Genomic DNA, 24,989 nt, shown 5'->3' with positions numbered 1-24,989 from the left:
TGCCATTCCTGTCTCTTCAAGCCCCTCCTGGTCCTGGGGGGCAGTGGAGGAGAGGACATTTGCCTTGAATATGAAGCAGCAGCAGCCCCCAGGAATGGGCCCTCCTGATTAACAGCTGTTAAGCAGGAGGATCGGATCCTACCTGATGTGTTAAGTGGGAGAGTCCTAGCTTTCCTAGCTGTATAACAAAATAGGATTTGAATCCCTTTCAAAAAAGATAGCCCCATCCGTGAATTATTTTGGAGGTGGTTCTGGTGTGGGTGTCTGGTCCCTGGGACAACACAGGGTAAATTGCCCTGATCCAGGTGGCAGGTCGAGGGAGTAGGTGTCTGTGCAGAGTCTCAATTTGTAGAACTCCTAAGCTGCCTTCCTTTGGAGTAAATCCCAAGGCTGCTTCCACTCATCAAACAAGCCATTATCAACAATGAAACAGTAGCATTTCATAATAATTGTAGGACCTTGGACAGTTCCACTAAATTCACCAAATGTCTTAGTAAATAGATGTGTCTTATCTTGGTTCTGGAAACTCAGAAATGTAGCTGACATCTGTGTGTACCTGAGCGCGGAGATAATTTCATAGTTGGGGTGTCACTACAGAGAATCTGCTATCACATGTCTTCACACTTTGAGTACATGTAGCTGTACCCTTACATTGCTTCCAGAGGGCATATTTGCTGAGCATTCTTCTCAATGTGTCTGCACAGCGTTTGCAGAGAAGATCTACAATGCCATTCTGATTTGTTTGCGGACAAGTTATATGAGCCATTATTATCTTACATTTTCTAGGGAATTTCCCTGGTGCTTTCCTTAACTGAAAAAAGGTGTGTGTGTGTGTGTGTGTGTGTGTGTGTAGAAGCAGGCTTGTTGCTCAAGAGACCAAATCCATTTTAAAAGGGTGGCCTGAATCAACAGGTATGCAAAAGAGTCCAACCCACAAAATAGCAACACCTCATTTTCTTGATTCATGAGAGCGTTGTGGTATCAACACTGTGAGCAACAAGGAACGCTGCATGCAATCATTCCTTAATCCCCCCCCTTGTTTTCTACCCATTCAGGATCACTGCCACTATCAGGGATATGTAAAAGGAGTAGCAGATTCCTTGGTCGCTGTCAGCACTTGCTCTGGACTCAGGTAAGTGATACGTTCTTGTGCTTTCTTTGGGGGAGGGGGCAGAATAGTGGCTGCCCCTCCCTCAAAGCAACCTGCCTTTCTGTGTATTGATGGTGGCCTCTGAAACCAGGGGTACAGATCCTCAGGCCTGGGAGTCAAATACAGTCATTTTCATGACTCCTCCCTCTTTTTGTCTCTGGACACTCACCACCACCACTGGTACGCAATACCCAGAGAGTGGCCTGTGAGGGAATGGAGCCCCTGGGCTGGGAAACGCTCCCCCCCCTCCCAATGTGAGCCACAGCAACTTCTCCTTTTTGCCCTTTGCTCCTGGGGCTTCTAGACATTCTGGCTGAGATGCTGGAGACATTTTCTCCATCAACCCTGCAGCACTGTGTCTTGTCCTTCTTAGCCAAGGTCAGGCTGCCTTAATTGATTAATTAATTGTATTTCATAGAACGATCGATTGTAGAGTTGAAAGGGATCTCATGGGACATCTAGTCCAACCCCCTGCAGTGTAGGAGTCTCAACTAAAGCATCCATGGTAGGTGGCTATCCAGCCTCTCCTTGAAAAACTCCAAGGAAGGAGAGCCCACAACTTCCCAAGAGAGTGAAACAGAAAGTTCTTCCTGGTGTTTACATGGAATCTCATTTTTTGTAACTTGAATCCTCCAGAGCAGGCGAGCAGCTGGCCTTTCTACTGAGGCTCTTGAGGAGGCGGAAGTGGTTCTCCCTGCCTCCCCTCCCATCCGATCCTCACAGCAGCGCTGTTAAGTTGGTTAGGCTTAGAAATGGCAATTGGTTTAGAATCAGTTGGAGAGTTTCATGGCTAAGTGGGCATTTGGACCCTGGCCTCCCGTTATCCAGCCTGACAGTACAGTGTTTTATTGATAATTTCATTATGTACATCATTTGGGGATAAATAAAATAAAATAAAATACATACCCAATAGCTGAAGAGCATATAGAACAGCTAGCTGCTCAATGAGAGTGAATTCTCCCTGGCATGCTCTATTTTCATATGTGGGTAGGCTTGGTTGGTGCATGTGTGTGACCCAGCATTCAACAGGCACACTCCATAAGAAACGAAGATGGCAGGATCAGGCCATGAATTTATCCCATCCTCTTTTAAAACCATCCCAGTTGGTGGCCACCCCTGCCTCTTGTGGGCGTGGATTCCATAGTGGAACTCTGGCTACAGGAAGAAGTCCTTTCTTTTATCTGTCCTGAATCTTCCAACATTCAGCTTCACTGAGCTGTAATGTTATGAGAGAGGGAGAAAAACATTCTCTGTCCACTTTTTTCACATCACACATAATTTTTATAAACTTCTGTTATGTCACCAGTTGCTTGCCTTTTCTCTAAATGAAAAGGTCCCAGAGGCTGCAGACTTTCTTCTTGGGAGACTCACTCCATCCCATCGATTTTTTTAAAAAAACATTTTTATTGGTTTTCCAATAAAAACAGCCAATCAAGATATCTGAATCATAATCCAATTAAAATAATAAAATAAAATAAAATAAACCAAATTGTAATTATTACTTTTTCCGGGCTCCCCATAGTCTGGACCTCTGAAGCATTTCTCCAAATCTTCATTCCTGCCTCTTCTCTTTGCTTTCATATTTTCCGCCTTCTGATCTTAACACTTTAAAGTTCTCCATCCCTGGCTATGTGATTCTCAGTCATGTCAAAAATCATATATCCTTTCATCCATTGAATACAGCTTTATTTGTAAATATATATTTTTTCAACTATCTATTTAGCAGCGCAGCTTTTCCTGACTTCATTCCAATCTTCCAATCCAGGCTGTTGCCCATGTTTATCCTTTGAAGTTTAATGACGCAGCAGCTCCCAATTTGTTAAATCACTCCAATCCGGGCTGTTGTCCAAACCTTTCTTTTGATATGACACAGTACCTTCCATGTTGTTGAGTTGTTACTATAGATTGTTGGGCAGACTGTTTGCAATATTGCAATGTAAATGAACTGTATTCCACAGATATATGTCATTTGGCGATTGATCAGCCTCTCAGAGACCACACAACCCCCCCCCTCCGGGCCCTAGATGGGGGGCTGCTAGACATCCATTTAGCCTTCTCTCTCGCCCATAATGATAAATGTCTGCAAACAGCTGCACTATATGTTGTCCCAAATTGTTATCTCAAGTCATTACAAAGTCAGTCAGCAAATATTTCCTGCTTCCCTTGAAAATGAGAGGAATTCTCATTTTTCCGTGCTGCATCATATTAACAAGCGCCATCTTGTTTCTTCTTCCATCTTTATCAAGTCTTTCAAGTCCGAGTAGAGCTGCAACAGTTGAATACTTAATTATTAATAGAAGTCCATCTGTACTCTTTTTTCTTTAAAAAAAAAAGTTTCTTGATGAGGCTTGGCATAGAAAACCAATTGTAGATATTAAGAAGAGAAAAAGGACGTACCAAACACCTCCGTAATCCAAGCACCATGATGAGAATCTCTTTGAAGTCCGAGCTTAAACACCAGGGGCTGTACAGTTCTGCAGGTTTTTTCTTAGTCTTCTTCGGTCCAGACTATGTCAGTTTGTTGTCCAAATCCAATTATTTTATCAAACAGATATTTCCGGCTATGAGAGGGACTTCAGAGAGTGCCAGCCGTGTCGTGCTCTGGGACCCAATTTCATGCCGCTTGCACCTTGATGCAAGCTGACAATCTCGGACAGTCTGTGGGTCTATGAGACAGTCTTCCCCCACCCTGGGGAGTCTGCCAGGGCTAATTACCCCCATATCAGCCCTGAATTACCGGCACGGCTGGGATCCGATCATATCGGAGTCAGCCATTTCTCACCACCGGAAACAGGAAGCCTCCATCCCATTGATTATTTTGGTTACCCTTTTATTTTTATAATAAATTTTATTAAGGTTTATGGAGAGAAATATGCAGCTTAAGATCTTCTCCTTTTTTAAAAAAAACAACCAAACCAGGATTTTTATCTAGATACAATAGAAACGCAAAGGGGGGGGGGGGGGGTTTGAAAGAAAAAGAAATTTAAAAAAAGGAATAGAAAAGAGGTTAAAAGAGGAAGAGAGAGAAATAAGATTCAGAATGAAAAGAACTTCTTATTCTTCCTCATTTCCGCTATGTAAAAACATCATTCACTTTGTCCAATCTAGCATAACACCTCACAAAGCCACTTTTTAAAACAAACATCATCTTCAATCCTCAAATCCAAATATCATTACTTCTTTTTCTTTTTCATGCAAAAAGTTCATGAGAGGGTTCCAATCTTTAGCAAATATTAACAATGACTTTTCTCTGATTAAACATGTCAGTTTCTCCATCTCAGCTAAGTCTGTTAGTTTTAACAGCCATTCTTTCATTGTTGATAATAATGTGTCCTTCCACCTTTGTGCATATAAAAGTCCTCTTGGTTGTCCTTTTCTGAACCTGCAGTTTGAAGTACTGTAATACTGTCCAGGAAGGACTATACAGTGTTTCATGCTGTTTTTGCACATTTGAATCAGAAGCCTGGTTTCCTTTCCACAGAGGTGAGTGCTTTCGTTTAGGATCCTCACCCATCCCAGCACATACTTTGGGAGCAATGGGCTGCATTCAAGCAATGAGGCCTATGGTATAATGGAACTTCCCTGAAATCAAATCCGCTCTGGGGGGTCAGGAGAACCCCCAGAACAGCACAGGGAGAGATGGGGAGGTGGAGAGGGGAGATGGTTCTGTCAGGCAAGCGGAACGCTTGTGCGGGCAGAACGATCTCCTTAGCACTATGCTGAATGCATCCCAGGGAATCTGACACATGAATTAATGTCATTGCTAGGGGATTATTGCAAATTGAGAGCATCAGCTATGGAATTGAGCCTCTAGATCCGCCCTCAGGCACCAAACACGTGATCTACCGGTTGAAGAACGTGAAGGTAGATGAGGATCACATGCGGTGCCAGCTTCCTGGAGAAAAGTGGGGAGGAAGAGATCCTCAGCACCCCGCCAGCGAGACTCAGCGGCTGAGAGTGAGTGTCCTGTGATGACCTTGAGGGTCTGAACAGATTCTAAGGGTTGTAGCCAATTCTTGCCCTACTCAGAGTCGACCCACTCAGAGTAGACCCACTGAGGTTTATGCCTAACTTAGTTACACTCCTTTCAATGGGTCTACTTTAAGTAGAACTTAATTGGGTGGCTTGGGTAGCACTGAGGGAAAGGAGTGCAAGGAGCCATAGAGACAGAGCCATGAGACAGATGTTTGTAGGGGCAATAAATCTCCGCTCTGGAGTGCTCCATATTCTGTTCATCTTGTTCTGGTCACTGCCCATGAGAGCTAAAAACAGAATGGGGAACATGTGGCCCTCCAGATGTTGTTAGATTTCAGCTGCCATCACTCTTCTCCCCTCCCCCCAGTTTGAGATGAAATCCTAAAATTACCTGGATGTGAATAATGCATGCTTAATTCCGCCTTCAATTTTTTGTCTGTGAATTGAAAAGTGGAATATAAATATTTTAAGTCATAAAAATAAACAAATGAGCTTTATTTATTTCTCATGTTCTTGTTTTGTTTGGTCAGACCGAGTGTATCCTGGCCAGATTCTGATACAAAAGAGAATTGTTGCCTTTTCTTTGGAATGCCTTGGCACTCTGTGTCTTGGGTATGTTTCACCAGTAATGTAGTTGTGGTGTGAGCAGAAAAGCAGAATATGGATCAGGGTGACATCACCCCATTTTTAACTTATGAGTCAGGGGATAAGATTTTGTTTCTTACACCCTTTCCCTCCCTTTCCTTGCAGAGAAAAAGAGGCATCCTCCTACAGACAAGATATGTGGAGCTCTTTATAGTCGTGGACAAAGAAAGGGTATGGACTTGCACTTGTGCTAACAGAATGTGTGCAGCTGAACTGCAGATTTTGGGGGATGAGCCACCCTCACCTCATCCCTGAACCACTGGAGAACACTGGGTCCAGTTAGCTTCTGTGGTTCACTTTGTTCCACCCCTTCCCACTATGACTGGTCACTTCCCATTCCCATCCCTACATAACCATTGTTTTCCTTTAAGTCACTGTGTTTCCAAATTATCAGCTGAGACTCCTTTTCCCAAAGCCCTAAAATTCTTGGGTTTTGCTATGAAGTCTTGCATGGATGAGGGATGCGGGTGGTGCTGTGGTCTAAACCAATGAGCCTAGGGCTTGCCGATCGGAAGGTTGGCAGTTTGAATCCCTGTGATGGGGTGAGCTCCCATTGCTCTGTCCTGGCTCCTGCCAACCTAGCAGTTCGAAAGCACGTCAAAGTGCAAGTAGATAAATAGGTACTACTCCAGCAGGAAGGCAAACAGTGTTTCTGTGTGCTGCTCTGCTTTCGCCAGAAGCGGCTTAGTTATGTTGGCCACATGACCCGGAAAAACTGTCTGCGGGCAAACGTTGGCTCCCTCGGCCAGTAAAGCGAGATGAGCGCCGCAAACCCAGAGTCGTTCACAACTGGACTTAACTGTTAGGGGTCCTTGCATGGATGGGAGACAGCAGAGAAGAAAATGCAGACCATTCAAAATTTTCTATCTTTACTTCTAAACCTGCACCAACTCCATGATTCCATTCTGGAGACTGGCAACATTCAAAATCTGTTAAGCACACTTTTGGCCTTAGCCACCTTTTTAAAGCACAAGGCTCTGAAATTGCTGGCACTGTTCTGTTTTTTGTTTTCTTCATTGTCCCATTTTCCGTCCGTGCATAAATGTTTGCTTTTCTTTCAGTATCAGCTGATGGGCCAGAATAAAACTGCTGTTACAGAAGAGATGGTGCATTTGGTCAACTACCTGGATAGTGTAAGTGAAAGCTTTATGATACTCAGAGTTGATGAATTGTGCCAAAATATGCATGTATTTTTATTCCTTTTACTTTTACCTGCCCCTTTCTTCAAAGTGGTGTGATTATTTATTATTTCATTTCTATACCAAAAAACTGTGCAAAAAACTGAAGCAACAACGGACAACTTAAACAAAATATTTAAAAAATACACAGTTCAAAATGTTATATCAATACAAAGTTACATATATATATATATATATATGCAGGTTTTGGTGTCCTCGGGTATCTTCCCGTGTAAAAGTTGGGGTGTCTAGGCGACGTTTCGACGAGGTCTCACTCGTCACTTAAAGAAGCCGAAAGCACCAGCCTGAAGATGACGAGTGAGACCTCGTCGAAACGTCGCCTAGACACCCCAACTTTTACACGGGAAGATACCCGAGGACACCAAAACCTGCATTCCTGTACCCGTGAAAATCTACGAAAGCATATATATATATATATATATATATGCAGGTTTTGGTGTCCTCGGGTATCTTCCCGTGTAAAAGTTGGGGTGTCTAGGCGACGTTTCGACAAGGTCTCACTCGTCATCTTCAGGCTGGTGCTTTCGGCTTCTTGTTACTGGAACAGAGCAGGATCTCAGTGTTTGAGTTCCTATAAATACTGTAGAGGAGGTATGGTGTATAGCCTCCAATGTTCTGGGCAGAGAGGAAGTTCCCAGGCTAGTGTGCCTTTTCTTCTTTTGTTCCTTAATTGCTTGAGGGATATCTTGAGTGATTTCTTGAGTGATATCCTGAGTACCACTTAGGTGGGTCATTAGGTGTGGATTAGTTGCTAAAGCCTTTGTGTCTTGACCTCTTGAACTTTGTGAAGAGTTTTTCTGAGAAGATGGGTGTACTACATTTAGTTGTGCTCTGGCTTGGCTTCGTGTATAGGGGCGAGCTGTGGTTTTGTGGCCTGTGCCAGCCAGATCTGTGTAGGGATTGCAGGGGGGTGCAGCATCCGGAGGTGCCACCATGGTTTGGCTACTGGATGGTGTCTGTAATTTATCTGTGGAGAGGGTCTGGGTTTGGGTCTGGTGTGGTTGATTGGTGATGGCGTTCTGTGTGCCTCTGGATCTGGTGTCAGTTTTTGTGGGGAGGGCTAATTTCCAGATGTCTGGCAAGCGGGATGTGTCGTCACGCTTGTTCATGTTGTGAGGGTGTTTCTCTATCTCGATGGCTTCCATGATTATTCTCTTGTGGTGATGTTCCATGTTAGAGAGCAATTTGGAATCTGCAAAATTAATTTCGTGTCCTGTTTCTTTCATGTGAGACCTCACATAAGACAGACACACATACCAACAAACTCCACAAACTAGAGAAACGCCAGAAGCCCAGCCACCCTCCACAACAACCCATGAAACAAACAGTACATAACATATCAGACAGGATCCTCACCTCAACTGAAACCAAAGTACTCTCCAAAGGTTTCAACTTTGCAGTCGCCCCGAGACGCATCCCCACGGAAAACATCATATGCGGAGTCGAAGCTAGCCTAACCAAAATCAACCCAGATGAAGCCAATAAAATCAGACTTGAAGTCACCAACATCCTCTGCTCCAGCAAACCACCCAGAAGCAATTTACACAAAGAAGAACAGAAAGCACTCACCAACCTGAGGAAAGACAACAACATAATCATTCTCCCAGCAGACAAAGGTAATGCCACTGTTGTGATGAACACATCGGACTACCAAGCAAAACTATCAAATCTACTCCAAGACCCTACCTACCAACCTATAAAAACAGATCCCACCACCTACCTGGAAAAAACCACCAAATCCAAAATAAAAGCCTCTCCTATCAGTGAAGAAATCCAGCTAAGAATCATCCCCAGAGAAAAATCATCCAGATGCCCCAAACTCTACGGCCTCCCCAAGATACACAAAGAAGGAACACCACTCAGACCAATAGTCAGCTCCATAGGCTCACCTCTACAAAATCTCGCTAAATTTCTCGCCAAGCAACTCCAGCCCTATGCAGAATCCATCTCTTCACACGTTCCAAACTCCTTCCAGTTCATAGAAACAATAAAGAAGCAAAACCTACATCCCAATGACCTACTTGTGAGCTTCGATGTTGTATCTCTCTTCACACAAGTGCCCATTAATGAAGCCTTGACAGCCATTCAAAACAAATACAATCCCCCCGAATACATCTTGGACCTGACCAACCACTGCCTAACCAACACGTACTTCATCCACAATGGACAAAGATACAAACAGATAGAAGGAGCACCTATGGGATCACCCCTCTCACCGGTCATCGCAAACCTGTACATGGAACACTTTGAAACCAATGCTTTAGACAAGTCAGAACACAAACCCAAACTTTGGCTCAGATATGTTGACGACACCTTTGTAATTTGGCCACACGGGAAGGAAAAACTGGACAGCTTCCTCACACATCTCAACAGCCTACACCCCAAAATACAATTCACTATGGAAATAGAAGCCAACAACCAACTTCCCTTTCTTGACGTCCTAATCTACAAAAAACCTGATGGCTCCCTAGGACACACTATCTACCGGAAAAAAACACACACCAACCGCTACTTACATGCACAATCACACCACCACCCTGCACAAATAAACTCCGTAGCCAAGACTCTCATCTCCAGAACCAAACGCCTGGCTGACAAAGACCACTTGACAACTGAGTTACAGAATCTCTCAAATGTGTTAATTGCCAATGGATACCAGCAAAACAGGGTTACGAAGCTAATCCAAAAAGAAACACCCCCCAAAAACCAAGACACAGAAGAAAACAATGGCATGGCCCTCCTTCCTTATATCAAGGGCACTACAGATAAAATTAGCAAAATCCTCCATAAACACAATATCAAAACAGCCTTTTGCGCCAACCAAAAAATAGCCAATATCCTCAGAAACCCCAAGGATAAAATCCAGTTGGAAAACCAAGGGGTCTATGAAATACCCTGCAAAGTCTGCCCAGCCACGTACATTGGACAAACAAACAGACGAATAAATGCACGTATCGCAGAACACAAGAATGCCGTCAAAAAAGAAGAAAAAACTTCCTCTCTCTTCCAACACATGAAAGAAACAGGACACGAAATTAATTTTGCAGATTCCAAATTGCTCTCTAACATGGAACATCACCACAAGAGAATAATCATGGAAGCCATCGAGATAGAGAAACACCCTCACAACATGAACAAGCGTGACGACACATCCCGCTTGCCAGACATCTGGAAATTAGCCCTCCCCACAAAAACTGACACCAGATCCAGAGGCACACAGAACGCCATCACCAATCAACCACACCAGACCCAAACCCAGACCCTCTCCACAGATAAATTACAGACACCATCCAGTAGCCAAACCATGGTGGCACCTCCGGATGCTGCACCCCCCTGCAATCCCTACACAGATCTGGCTGGCACAGGCCACAAAACCACAGCTCGCCCCTATACACGAAGCCAAGCCAGAGCACAACTAAATGTAGTACACCCATCTTCTCAGAAAAACTCTTCACAAAGTTCAAGAGGTCAAGACACAAAGGCTTTAGCAACTAATCCACACCTAATGACCCACCTAAGTGGTACTCAGGATATCACTCAAGAAATCACTCAAGATATCCCTCAAGCAATTAAGGAACAAAAGAAGAAAAGGCACACTAGCCTGGGAACTTCCTCTCTGCCCAGAACATTGGAGGCTATACACCATACCTCCTCTACAGTATTTATAGGAACTCAAACACTGAGATCCTGCTCTGTTCCAGTAACAAGAAGCCGAAAGCACCAGCCTGAAGATGACGAGTGAGACCTCGTCGAAACGTCGCCTAGACACCCCAACTTTTACACGGGAAGATACCCGAGGACACCAAAACCTGCATTCCTGTACCCGTGAAAATCTACGAAAGCAAATATATATATATATATATATATATATATATATATATATATATATATATATATATAAAATCAACATCTTCCTTCTGATCACCCTTGGTGAGCTAAAGTCTTCCCTGCGTGCAAAGGCTCTGGCGGATGGAGCAAAGGAGGTCAAGAGTGGGTCCAACGGTCAAGAAGGCGGTTTCTGCATGTGCTGGAGAGGGAAGTGAGGGGCACATGGGGCTTGTCCACCTGGGAAGGGAGCCCATCCAGGGGAAGGAAAACTCTGATCCTAAACCTCTGCTGTCTTGCGGGATATCTTTGGGAGAAGGAAAGGCTCAGGAGGAAACCCTACAGAAATCCGGAGCGGAGTCCCTAAGACGGTTGGGTGGCACCTTGTACACCTCCTTCCAGCTACTACTGCAGCCCAGCTGGGTCAAACATCTTGCTCTGCCTTCCTTTGGACCCCATCAGTGAAGCTGAGAGGGGGATCTTGACGTCTGGGGAGCCCAGGACTTCCAGGGTTGTGTCTTGCGGAGGTCACTTTAGTGCTGCTAACACAGCGGTTTGACATCACCCCTGGAGATGCACTCCATTGTCTCTTGAGACAGACAGATGCCAATAACAATGTAACATTGTAACCCTGTTCTCACCTAGGGTCCAAACCAACTCTCAGCTCACCCACAGAAGTCTCACAATGAGAAGAGCTCCTGGCAGCAGCAGACTTTGTCCTAGTCTCTCACTCTAGACTTGCTTTTACGGGCAGCTCAAGATGGCTGCTCCTACCTCAGGCTGTCCACGGCTGTGTCCAATTCAGCTGCCCTCTCCACACCCAGTTCAAGATGCAGCAGTTTTGTTGTGTGTGCCATGTATTTGAAACATAATAATTAGGATGACAACTGAAATATGTTATTTTGAGGTTTCTAGAATGCCTTGCCAAGGAAGACTTGCTTGGCATCCAGCTGCATTATCTTTTTGGTTTTCTTTTTTGGGATCCCTCCCTTTGTCCAGGCCTTTCAATGTGGAATGGCTCTATGTGTGCTTTCTGATGAGCTTCCATTCTCTATTCAGTATGCACAGGGAGGGGATGGCAATGGGGCATGGGGACACGTGATTCTCTTTAAACATTTCACAGCTGCTTGGAGCTGCCAGTTAGTTTACTGTGTCTGCATGGTAAAAAAAAAAAAAAGCTTTTAAAATGCTCCTAGGAAGAGACTCTACATGCTTGCATGCATTCTGTTCCTGGAGAATTTCATGGGTCCAAAGGTGGCTGCCCTGACAGGCTCTGTACGGTGTCCTTGTCCTAAGTAATGCCTCCTGCTTGTCTGGGTGCAGGATGGAGAGCCGTGGTTGCAGGGTGAGTGCTGAAACCTCTGACGCTTCTATAACTGGAACAGAGCCTAACACTGCACAACAGTGAGTCACCCCTGTTACTCTCTGCCCTTTTGCCTCTGTCTCACCCACTTTTGGCTAGGATCCTGTCTGCCGTGTGGCCCTTGGAAGGTTACCTCTGAGGGAATGGGGCCCTTGGGATAGAAAACATTCCCCAGCCCTCTCTTACTTGTTCCTTTCTTCTCTCTGCTTTCCAGATGTACATAGCACTGAACATCCGCATCGTGTTGGTTGGCTTGGAGATCTGGACTCAGGAAAACAAGATCCGCCTAGAAGGAGGTGCAGGAGACGTTCTTGCCAACTTTGTGCAGTGGCGAGAGCAGGAGCTTGTCCCGCGCCAAAGACATGACAGTGCACAGTTTGTTCTGTAAGATCTTAAGATCTGTGGGGGTTTTCCTCCTACTCTTTTCCCTGAACTTCAAAAAGAGGTGGATGATGGAAGTTGTGCAAATATTTATCCCACCCCTTCTTATGCTTGTGCACAAACCAGAGTCGCTGTCAGGGCCACCCAAGGTCCCAGCTCACAAGAGACCAACGCCAAGTCCAGCTTATGTACAAAAGCTTTTATTGAAGAACATTGTTAGCTCCACATCCGAGGCGCGTGACCCCACGTCTGTTAGGCTTAGACCGCTGAAGTCCCTTCTCAATCAGTCCCGCCTCTACACCAGTTTAAGAGGCTTGCGCTGGACCACCTCTTCCTCTCCTTCCTTTTCCGCAGGGTCTTTCTGCCCCCCTGGGTTCCCTCCCTCCGGGATTCCCCAGAGGCTGAATCCTCTGACGCCTGCTCCCGCCTCCTCCGTGCTTTGGGACCAGGCTCCTCCTCCGGGCTCTCCTCACTTCCGCGCGCCTCCACATTTGAACTTGGCGCGCGTACGCTGCTTCTGACCTTCCTTTTGACAGTTACACTGCTCTCGGTACTACTCTCCGCCCCTTCCGGCAGGACGTCTTGCCCCGATCTCCTTCCCCTCTCTGCTTCCTGCTCTGCTCCGTCTGACACACTGGGAACTCCACCCCCTTCACTCCGTTCCGGCGGAGAAGCCGGTCCCGATCTCCAACTCCCACTGGGGGTTCCCCTGCTGCTGCCCTGCTCCTGACTACTCCCCCCTGTGGCTCCCCTTGGCCTGACCAGGGGCGCTCCCTTTTGGGAATCCTCCGATTCACTGGAGAGACTCATGGAACCCCTCGACTCATTGTCATCTTCTTCCTCGTCGCCCTGGGATCCTTCCCCCTCGCTCTCAGTCTCCTCCCTCATCTGCGCCTCTCTCCCTGAACCCCTGACAGTCGCTAACAACAATTATAGTCAACTATAAAATGCTGCAGTGCTATAGATCAGCTGTACGTGACGATACCACCTGATTTGAGAGCTGCAAATAGTGCAAAATGAAGCCGCCAGTGGGGCACCCAGCTTTGCACATATTACCCCTTGCACTAACAGAATGAGTTAGTGCTTCCCTCGAATATAATTCATTGCACTCCTGCAAGTTTTTGGTGAAACAAAAGAAATGCCATGGTTGGGTCACTTTCTGATGCAGCCAGACTTCTCCACGACCCTTCCTCCCACCCCCCACTCAGGAAAGTGGGACCAATTCGGATGGTCCACCACTCCCCCCAGTTAATGGAACCAAATGGTTTCCAAAGAGTGAAGATGCCTTATCCCATGTTGATGGCCTTTCACCTGATTCACTGGTGGCCAGCTGGAATGTAGAGATAACAAGGGCTATTGACTGACTGGCTCTGAAGCTCCCTCTCTGATTGCATGGAGCCCAGACGGCCCCCTGGTTTCCCCCAGAGCTGACAGCTAGAGCAGCAGTGGTGGGAAACTCATTCTGAATTGGACTGGACACAGCTCAAAGCTCAATGTTGAGCCTACTAAGTGGAGATAGCGATGGCAAATAGGACCTTCTTCACCATCTCTATTGCCTCTGCAGAAAAAAGCAGCAGGAGACTCAGGTGGTTCACAATCTAATGGAACCACTTTCACCATTGAGGCCCTGTAAGGACCCCAAGATCTCCTGCAATGATTTTGCAATGGTTTCTGCAAATAAAGTTGCTCAGATTTGGAAAGAGATAGACTCCACTGTGGAAGTGTAGCCTTATTGGAGTTCACCGATTGGGTCTGTGTTGCTCCCGGACAGGAGGAAGGAAGTCAAATGACACCGAGGGTTGGTTCAGAGAAAGAGTTCTTTATTTCTGCTCTCCGGAACAGCAGAAAGGCACTTGTGGGGTCAGTCCACAGCAAGTCCAAAGAAATGAGAAATTTCATGCAGTATATATATCCTCCAGGCACCCTCTCCCTCCTTCCCCAGGAATCTAACCACGTCAGCCTATACACGCAGGTTGACATCACATATGTTCCTGCTCCGGTATTCTTAACCATAAAAGGGTATTCCTTCCTGTATTTCTGACCATAAAAGGGTATTCCTTCCGGTACTTCTGACCATAAAAGGTTATTCCTGTTCTTATACTCTTATCTTGGAGCAAGAGGTCACCAACTCCAAGAACACATTCTGGCTGTTCCCAGACTAGGTCTGTGCGTCTTTGTGGTCTTTGTGGTCAGGATGTAAGATAAAGCCCAGAGTGTCATCCCTGTTCCACTTTGGAATGGACAAAGCCATCCATCATTACCGGCCTTCATGGACTGATAAGGGAGAGAGCTTTGAGCACTTGTTTATACAGCTGGGTTTTGGCTCAAGAGCTCAAGTTAAAGCATTTTAGCTAAGGGAAAATAGGGATTTTGGTGCAGTTTCAAACTGCCTGCACAGTCAGTTTTGGGTTTGGGAGACCCATTCCTTCAGAAGCAGGGCTAGGGTGGGAGAGTGCTAGAGTTCTGTCTGGTCAAGTTGTATGAGATCAATTCCAATCTGTTACCTCTGAGGATGTGGACAGGCTGATTGGAAGAGTGAAACCGACCACCTGTCTCCTTGATCCTTGCCCATCCTGGCTCATAAAAGCGAGCTGGGAAGGGCTGGGCAATGGGCTTTGCAGGGTGGTGAATGCTTCCCTCTGCGAGGCAGGCTGAGACCCTACCTGCCTGCAAACTGTCTTGCCAGAGTGATGCATGCTCTAATTATCTCCTGCTTGGACTACTGCAACGCGCTCTATGTGGGGCTACCTTTGAAGGTTACCTGGAAACTACAACTAATCCAGACCGCTGGAAGCCACCCAGAGTGGCTGAGGAAACCCAGCCAGATGGGTGGGGTATAAATAATAAAATTGTTGTTGTTGTTGTTGTTAGGGGGTGCTAATAGATGCATGCACGCACATGTATGTATATATCTTTGTTGGTTTGTTTACTATTCTTAGTCTTGAATATTTTAAACTTATTTGCTTATCCTGACTCCCCCCGCCCCCCATTTCCCCATAGTTTTAAAGGCTTTTATTAAGAATGTGATTCTCCTTTTAGCTAGTGCCCAGACACTGAAAGTGACCTTACCCCCCACTCTTTGCTGGCATTACTGTTTGGGATTTAAATGGGAGATGACAATTCTGCTTGCAGCAGAAACTAATGGCACTCTTTCCTGTGTGTAAATTTCAGGAAGAAAGCATTTGGTGGCACAGCAGGGATGGCTTACGTGGGTACCGTCTGCTCCAAGAGCCACGCTGGAGGCATTAATGTGGTAAGACAACATCCATTGCTTCTCCAATGAACAAAGGTGGAAACTTAGCTTTGTGGCAAAAGGGGTTTGCGGTGGGTCTGGCTGAGATCCAGGTGCTCCGTTTTCATTCGGTTTATTCTTTTTATTTGGGGGCATTTGGTTTGGGTGTATTCCAAAGTCCCCCCTCCCACTGCTAGGACTTGGCAGAGTGGCAGGACCACTGCTGCATTCACAACCCAGCTGCTCATGGCAGAGAATTGGGCCCAATGCCATTGTGGATCCCAAGCTAGCTCATCCCCCTCCCTCAGAATGTTCTGTTGCAAGGCCACACATCTGGGGGGCAGCTGGAAGGCCAGCTCAGTTGGGAGAGCAGAGCAGGGGAACACCTCTGCCTATGCCTAATCCAGACACTCCTTGCCCAGCCTTGTGGGGGGGGGGGGAGTTGGGTTGCTCTGCCTGGTTTCTTGTGTGCTGGTACTTCAATCACCCAAGGCTGAAAGAAGAGAGCAAAGGCTTGTGATACTTCCCCCCTAAGTGATTACACAATAGTTTCTCTAACCAAGCCAGAACTTTTGGACCCCTTTTTATTACATACTTGTGTGTGCTTGTTATTTTTGTGTTGTTTTCTAGTTTGGGCCCATCAGTGTGCAGATGTTTTCATCGATCGTTGCTCATGAACTTGGCCACAACCTAGGAATGAACCATGACGATGAAAGGAAGTGTGACTGTGGTTCAGAAAACTGTATCATGAACTCTGGAGCATCGTACGTAACTCTTTTTTGGACCTATTGCAGAAGGCCTTTGGGCAGAGCAACTCTGGGAAACCTTTTCCAACTGGACAGCTGCATTCCCTTACAGGCAACATTTTGGGGGGAAACATGCCAGGGGCATGAGGGGCCAGAAGCAAAAGTCAACAGAGCAATGGGTGCAAATTTCACCTGGTCTCCACACGCACGTTGCCTCCAACCAGGCAAGTGAGAGGTATGATCAGGGTGCAAGGGCCTGGTCCAGTCAGACAGAGTCAGTAGGGGATGTGGCTAGGAAGGGCCTGTGGCCGGAAGCGTCCTGGGAGCCCCACAGAGAGGCTCAGAGGGCTGCCTTTGGCCCTGAGGCCTGAGGTTCTCCATCCCTGGAGTAGAGGGATGTAATCACAGGCTACAGGAGACAAAGGGTGAGCAACCTCTGAACATGGGGACCCCTGAATTTCAGCCATGGGAACATTTCCATGCTGCTTTCATCCTTTCAAAAACATAGCCACGTGAGTGAGAATCTTCTCTTTTTAAACAGATTGGTATTATTTGTTAAATTTACATACTGCTTTTCATTTGTAGATCTCAGGGCAGTTCACAGCATAAAAATGCAATATAAAAGAAACAAAATACAGAACATAATAAAAATAAGAACTACTGTAAAGCCAAGAATCCTTCCTTCCATAGCACATAAGAGTGGGGGACCCCCCCCCCAACAAGCAATGCCAGATCTTATACATAAATTAAGTGTCCTCATAATGCCCAAAACATTTTTTACCTCTCTTTTAACTAAAAAAAAAGCTCTCAAAGTGGCTTACAAAGCTCAGTCCTCAGGGATTGGGGGCGGGGGGGGGGGGGCGAGGAGAGAGAAGAAAAGCAAGTTTAGGCACCAGGTTTTAAAGTTACAGTCCTTCAAACAACCAGCTGGGATGGAAACAGTTCAAAGAAAGCCTGATGGAACAACTGCTGCCAGGTGTCAAATGAGAGAGTCTGTGCAGCTGTGCAAACTTCCTTCTCTGTGATTCTTTTTCTGTGGTGTTTCTTCTGCACAATCCCCCTAGAATGTCATTCCATTGTGGCTTTCAAGTGACTTAATACCCATCCCTTCTCCTTAGGAACTCTGGGAACTGCAGTCAAATGATAGGAGTCCAAGCACCTCTTTTGGAATTCTTGGCACCCTTATTGGATTACAGTTCCCAGGATTCCTTGAGCCAAGGCAGGAGCCATGTTGGTGAAACTGGTATAAACTGGATTTTGCTTTGCTTTGTATACATGCCCTTTGACACTTGAGAGCTATATTTTTAGGACCTGCCCTAGTCTTGTGATTTTATTTTGATTCCTTTTGAAAAGGGATTGATTGCTAAACGACTTTTGGAATTGTAGCTCTGGGGAGGTGTTTTGGGGGCCTCTGAACAACTCTCAGCACCCGTAAACTACAGCTCCCATAATTCTTTGAGGGAAGTCATGATTGTTTAAAGTGATATCACAGTGCTTTACATATATTGTGTGTGAATACGGCTTTAGGTTGAAACCTCTGGAGGGCACCAGGTTGGCAAAGACTGCCCTAGAGGTTGCATGGCCCAATGTAAGGACTATTTTTTAATATTCCATGCTTGCAGAGGGGCCAGGAACTTCAGCAGCTGTAGCGAGGAAGACTTTGAAAAGCTAACTCTGAGCAAGGGTGGGAGCTGCCTCCTCAATATCCCCAGGCCTGAGGAAACCTATAGCATTCCGTACTGTGGCAACAAGCTAGTAGATGCTGGAGAGGAATGTGATTGTGGAACATCAGAGGTTAGTAACGGGTGTGATGTCACCAACACAGAATTCTTTTGGCAGGTTTGAAGTTTGGGCTATTCAGGATTTCTGGTCTTGCGTCTGCTACCACAGGCCATGCTCTTGTCTTAGATCCCTCTTTAGCACTGTCTTCTCTGAGAAGCTCCTTGAATCCCAAGATCAAACATGGAACATTCTTATCTTTGCTCCTGGTGGCTGCCAGAATGACAGTGGCATGGCATGGGAAGTCTTCTGCTCCCCCTCTGCAAGCAACCTGGCTTCAAGTGGTGTGGGATATGGCACTCTCTCTCAGAGCAACTCACCCACCATCGCAGAGTGCTTCAGGGGGCGGCCAAAAAGATCCTTTGAGTGGGTGTGATATCCATTCAGCATGCATGCAAACAAAATGGAGGGAGTTCCCTGCCCTCCAGCCACCCACCTGTCAGTGGAGTGGGGGCGGGGGCTTTGTCTTGGTGCATATTAGACGGATAGGAGGGAATCTGCTCGCCTTTCCACACAAACCCTTCATCTGTTTATGATGTACTTATATTGTTCAGCACATCAGAATCAGAAACATGCAAACTAAAGTTCCGCCAGACTCTGTAGAAGTGCTCTGGATTTTTCACACCCGTTGGAGACCTCTTAGTTGTGTGTTATCTTCTCTGCTGCTACCAAAGTCCACATGCTTTTATACCACAAGGAGAGGTGCAAGTCCTTTAGATTTATCGATTGTTGGCCTAACTTTCTTAAAATATGTATTTCCACTGTGGCCCACCCTCTCCTTTCCTGCCCCATACCTGGCAGGTGGGCATGGTTTGGTCATAACAGCCTCACAGGCCAACTGGAGAGGACGGGTGGATCTAATTCAGCCCATAGGCTGGAGTTCAGCCTCACCTGTGTTAAACCACAGTTAGTTTTAGCTGTGGCTTAACACAAAGAAGCAGAGGGGAAGTGAAAGAGGTGCTTTTGTGCCCATCAGGACACAGCTCAAAAACACCTCTTTCACTTCCCCTCTGCTCTGCCCTTTGCTGGGCTAAGGAGGAAATTACTCTGGCTTGCCATGACATCTGAACTTGGATCAGGCCCCTCAAAATTTCAGCCTGGAGCTGGTGTAGTCAATAGAAGCTAATGGAAGAAGTTTTTAAATGAAGATGTGCTGGAAGGGCACCTCCTTTAAGAGTGGTTTGCACAGTACAGAAGCAACACTTAACCATAATTAATACAAACCATGGTGGCAAATCCATTTCAAACCATAGTTTTATGTCCTGTTTTGGGACCAGTCTTTAACCATGGTTTGAACTGGATTTGATGCAGCTGCAGCTCCTGTCAGCCCTGCCCATGGTTTAATGCATGTGGTGTAGGACTTCCTACTCCCATCAACCATGGCCAGGTTCCTCATCCCTGGTTTAGGAATTGTTTCAGGTCCAAGGTTAATTACACCTGTATAAGGCCAACATTCGAGTTTTAAGATTAAAATGGCATTAGTGCTTTTTTTCAGACTGTACTCAGGGGTATGCACTACTGGGACCTCTCTTTTTTTGTTAAAAAGTGTGGCACTTACTGTAACAACTTCATGGTGAGGACCTGCACCTAGTTTTCTAGAAAAAAAGCACCAGTTGGAAATGCCTGAGAGTGGCCTCCTTTCTCATCTGTTTTCCCCCTTCCTCTCCTAACTTTTCAGGAATGCCAGTTTGATCCTTGCTGTGAGGCAGGAACTTGTAGACTCCACCCTGGGGCTGATTGTGGTTATGGAGACTGCTGTCACAACTGTCATGTAAGACTCACTGATCCCAAGTTATTGCCAGAAACTGCAGGGCAGGAGGAAATTCTACAGGGACTTGGGTCTCTAACAGCATGATTCTACACATGCTTACTCAGAAGAAAGTCCTGCTGAGTTCAGTGGAGCTTGCTCTCGAGTAAGTGTGTGGAGGATTGCAGCCTTGACATGTGATAAAGAAATAGTCCGCAACTCTAAATGTGCTTCTCTTAGAACAAGTTGAGTTGAAATAAATGGGATATGGTAATTAAATATTGGGGACGCGGGTGGCGCTGTGGGTAAAAGCCTCAGCGCCTAGGGCTTGCCGATCGAAAGGTCAGCGGTTCGAATCCCCGCAGCTGGGTGCGCTCCTGCTGCTCGGTCCCAGCGCCTGCCAACCTAGCAGTTCAAAAGCACCCCCCGGGTGCAAGTAGATAAATAGGGACCGCTTACCAGTGGGAAGGTAAACAGCGTTCCGTGTGCTGCGCTGGCTCGCCAGATGCAGCTTTGTCACGCTGGCCACGTGACCCGGAAGTGTCTCCGGACAGCGCTGGCCCCCGCCTCTTGAGTGAGATGGGCGCACAACCCCAGAGTCTGTCAAGACTGGCCCGTACGGGCAGGGGTACCTTTACCTTTACCTAATTAAATATTATGTTAGAGAAGATTTTTTCCTAGAGTATTTGAATCTTAGACATCTCACTACATGGCCAGGTTGTACATAACACTAAGACGAACCATGGCTAAGTGCAAATGTGTCAGTTTGCAGGTACTCACTGTTAAAAGTCTGGCTGCTTTGATGCCATGTTTAGACTTAAGGCCCTCCAGGCGTCCATTTCATTGGGCATTCGTGATTTATCTGTGCTCTTGCCAATATCAGGGCAGTTGTGTGCGATCCCACGTTCATTACTATTTGCCTCTGAAAACTAGGGTTGCCATATTTAAAAAAGTAAAATTCCTGACACCACTGAAATTGGTTGGCTTTTTTTGGAAACCACCATACACCTGGGTTTTTCCTGACATTTTGCCAATTCAGCAAAATTCGCCCCCAATGCCATTTTTACACCTGAAAACCAGGACATGTCAGGGATTTTCCAGACATATTGCAAGCCTATTGAGAACATTTTGGAGCAGATCTAATGCTTTGGTTCTAATGCTTTGGTGCTTGTATGTGGGGGGTTTGTCTTTTCCATGTACGACTGTCTCCCTGTGAGACAAAGGTCATGGGTGTGTCAGGGTGCAAGGAGCTCCTGCGTCTCCAGCAGCACATTTGATCCCTTGAGGCCAGGCTGGCAGGTCTGGAGAAGCTCAGAGAGGCCAAGTGGCTGGTGGCTGACACCTTCGTGAGCGTTACAGCAGAGTCGCACTCCTGCGATGATAGCTCCCCTCCTGTCAGGAAGAAGAAGGGTGCTGGGGAAGGAGGGTCCTTCTCTGAGGAACAGGTAAACATTCTTCGAGATGGGACAAACTGTTATCCTCTCTCACAGAGAATACATCTGCAAGGAGTTCAGGGATCGTGATAGTGGGGAATCAGTCATCAGGAACCTAGATATTTGGGTGTGTGGTGCGCAAAGATATCCCAGGGCGAACTGCCTGGCTGGCATGAAGGCTGCACATATGGCACATGGCCTAAGGAGCCTGGAAGATAGTCCTGGGGAGGAGTCAGTGGTTGTGATGCATGTTGACACCAATGACATGGGGGAATGTAGAGGTGAGCTCCTGGAAGCCAAATGTAGTTTGATAGGTATGGTGCTGAAAGCCAGGACCTCCAAGGTAGCTTTCTCTGAAATGCTACCAGTTCCCCTTGCAGGGTCAGCTAGAGAGGCATGTGGATGAGGCAATGGGGTTGGGAGGAGAGCATTGGATTTGTTAGACACTGGGGAACATTCTGGTCAATCCAGGCCTGTACAAAAGGGACAGGCTGCACTTGAACTGGGACTATTGCTGCTTAGATCCTTAAAGGTGGTAGGATAGCTTCTAAAGTGATTGTGGGGGAAGGAGGGTCCCATAAATGCTTAAAAAGAATTTGAGGAGCACGTTGCTAAAAACATTAAGACCAAGAACAAGAAGAAGCTCTTTAAACAAATTAGGAGGAGGAGAGCATTTAGGTAGCTTCCACCTGCCATATGGGAATAATAATGCCAGCCTACCATAGAGGATGATGTAAAGATTACAGAGGAGGAACACAATATTTTGGACAGGTGACCTGTGCTGCATAAATGCTAGACTATTATGGGGTGAAGTCAGTGGGAGGTTTAATCTACTTTGTTGATAGTTTTGGTATATTGCCCACAGTGGGTATTAGCAGGTTGACGCTGGTACATTTCCTGCCTCCCTTTCGTAGTTCCTGTCCAAAGGCACAGAGTGCCGTGAGCGGGCCAGTGAGTGCGACCTCCCTGAGTTCTGCAATGGAACTTCACAGTTCTGCCCTCCAGACGTCACCATTGAGAACGGGCACCCTTGCCACAAAGACGAGGCTTACTGCTACAACGGGCTCTGCCAGTATTACAATGCCCAGTGCCAGGGCATCTTTGGGCCAAGTAAGGAGCATGAGGATCTGCGTTATGTTTGCTTCTCCATAAGGAACAGCTAGCAGACATTATCCTAAGGGATTGGGAACTGCCTCTGGATGACAAATTCTGTTGCTTTTCTGCAAGGCTGGGATCAAGGGACAGCGCAGTTGGGCATCTGCTGAGAGCCCCCCCCCCCAAGAGCCCCCTGGGCCTGCTGCTTCTTTTCACCTGCTTGCTTGTTCATCTTCTTGCTCTGGCTCAGACAGTTGTGGTGGGAAGGAGGAGGAGGAGCAACAGCAGCGAGAGGCAGTTGCTGCCGGCTTGCTCACTGGCTCTCTGCAGTAAGCAAGCAGGAGGAGGAGGAACAACTGGAGGTGATAAGGGTAATGAGGTGGCAGACGCAGTGAGGGAGGGGGCCATCGGAGGCTATCTTGCCCTCCCCACCGCAACCTGGAGCACACATTAGTTGTTTTATTTTATTTTATTTTATTTTATTTTATTTTATTTATTATTATTATTATTATTATTATTATTACTATTTCTTCTTGATGCAGAAAATGGGTCTTCTGTTACTTTATGCTGCTGGTCCTGCCAGAAGGCTAAAGGAGCTTGGCAAGCCTGATTTCCCAAATCTGTGTTTTGCAGAAGCAAAGGCTGCTCCCCAAATCTGCTTTTCCGAAGTGAATTCCAAAGGTGACAGGTTTGGAAATTGCGGTTACCATGGGCATGACTATAAGAAGTGCTCGAGCTGGTAAGTGGGTGTGGCAAGGAAAACCTGGTCACCTCCAGACTGTCGGTGCGTTAGGGGGTGGATTAAGTCACATGCTGAAAATGTAGGTTTGCACAATTAAAATAGCTTAAAGTGCTCTGTTGTTACGAATCTACTTTAGAAAGCAACAACACAGACTTTGTGTTTAGGAAAGTGACAGGGAAAGCATGAAAAGTGAAACAAATGAATGATTAACATATAACCACTGCGCAAACAAATCAAGATGAAATCATGATGAATGTTCATTGTCCTGTAACTGCCCACAAACAAAATAAGAACAAATGCTCAACAAAGCCTGGACATAATCTGACTTCCACAAAAGGTTCTTTTATGCAAGCAAATCAAAAAGATTGCTCAATAAGCAGCTTGTCAAAAGGAGCCTGCTCTGCAGAGCTGCCCCCCCCCCATGCACAATCAATTCACACATGATCGTGTCTACGTGTTGTGCCAGAAAATAAATAAATAACTTGAATGAAACCTGGAAATGGCAGGAGAGGGCTGGAGAGTCCTTGTGGCTCACGAGGAAACCCTCCCTGAAGCCTGAAGAGGACTTCAGTGAGGGCACGGGAAGCCCCAAAGAGGTGCAGTGGGCCTTTTTCCCCGGCTGCTCAGCCTGCCTGCCTAATAGCTGGTACGTGCCCAGATGACAAGACCCCCTTTCTAGGCCTTGCTAATGTGGTCCAAAGGAAAGCAGATCAAGGTATTTGGCACCAACTGGGCTGCAGCAGTTGCTTGAAGGAGGCGTACAAGGCGCCATCCAAGGTTTACTCCTGAGCCTGTCCCACAAGCAGAGGCAGAGGCCTAGGATCAGAGTGTTTCTTCTCCTAGATGAGCTCACTTTCCCAGGTGGACGGGCCCCAACTGCCCCTGTCCTATTCATTCATATTGCATTTGACAGATAAGGGCAGGAATCACTATCCTGGTGCCCTCCAGATGTTTTGGACGACAACTCCCAGCACTGCTGACCATTGGCCATGTTGAATGGGACCGATGGGAACTGTAGTGCAAATGTCTGGAGGGCACCATGTTGGCTTCCCCTGCATTAGGGCCATGCATTTCTCCCCCATCCTTTCATTGGAGGAGCGTGATGCTTTGCCAAACCCACTATGTCATTAATACGTTTTGCACAAACAGATGTTTTCCTTATGATTAGCCCACAATTAGCATCCAGGAGTGTATATTTCCTTTGATCCTACTAAGCCTCAAAAAACCTAAGTCAATAATGATCTGTGCATACTTTCAGAAATTAACTGTCAGTGATTTAAGTTGCCATGCCATATTGCCACAGGAACGCCATGTGTGGGAAACTACAATGTGAGAATGTGCAAACCCTTCCTGTCTTTGGAATTGAACCTGCCATTATCAAGTCTCCCATCCAAGGTAACACCTGTTGGGGTGTGGACTTCCAGCTGGGATCAGACGTACCAGATCCAGGGATGGTGAACGAAGGCACCAAATGTGCCCCTGGAAAGGTAAAGCAGGAAAGTTCTCAGGTGGACCATTGTTTTTTGTTTAATGTATTTTTATTAAAGATTTTCTTGATTTACAAAGGTATGTGCAATGTCTCTCTCTCATATTTTTTTCCACATAATACTTTCCTTTTCTTTTCTTTTTTACAAATTGGTTTCATTTGTTGAGACATTAGGAAGAATAGGGGGAAAG

General features: G+C 46.3%; 1 protein-coding gene across 4 annotated transcripts in view; it reads left to right on the top strand.

Moving 5' to 3' along the window:
* The window catches only part of ADAM9 (ADAM metallopeptidase domain 9), a 197,428-nt gene that overhangs the window by 24,931 nt on the left and 147,508 nt on the right, over window positions 1-24,989 (top strand). For all 4 annotated transcript variants that reach the window (XR_013390808.1, XR_013390807.1, XM_077919267.1 and 1 more), the window contains exons 5-16: window positions 1,056-1,132; window positions 4,918-5,107; window positions 5,876-5,941; window positions 6,832-6,903; window positions 12,372-12,541; window positions 15,710-15,791; window positions 16,401-16,534; window positions 18,139-18,310; window positions 19,974-20,066; window positions 22,390-22,585; window positions 23,204-23,309; window positions 24,616-24,799. Coding sequence is in view for 2 of the 4 variants with exons in the window: in XM_077919267.1 (XP_077775393.1) it covers window positions 1,056-1,132; window positions 4,918-5,107; window positions 5,876-5,941; window positions 6,832-6,903; window positions 12,372-12,541; window positions 15,710-15,791; window positions 16,401-16,534; window positions 18,139-18,310; window positions 19,974-20,066; window positions 22,390-22,585; window positions 23,204-23,309; window positions 24,616-24,799 (1,542 nt within the window). In the remaining 2 variants the exon portion in view is untranslated. The remainder of the gene's footprint in view (window positions 1-1,055; window positions 1,133-4,917; window positions 5,108-5,875; window positions 5,942-6,831; window positions 6,904-12,371; window positions 12,542-15,709; window positions 15,792-16,400; window positions 16,535-18,138; window positions 18,311-19,973; window positions 20,067-22,389; window positions 22,586-23,203; window positions 23,310-24,615; window positions 24,800-24,989) is intronic.

The sequence above is a fragment of the Podarcis muralis genome, chromosome 15 (assembly GCF_964188315.1).
Source record: "Podarcis muralis chromosome 15, rPodMur119.hap1.1, whole genome shotgun sequence".
Taxonomy (NCBI): Eukaryota; Metazoa; Chordata; class Lepidosauria; order Squamata; family Lacertidae; genus Podarcis; species Podarcis muralis.
This window is presented reverse-complemented; position numbering and strand designations above follow the sequence as displayed.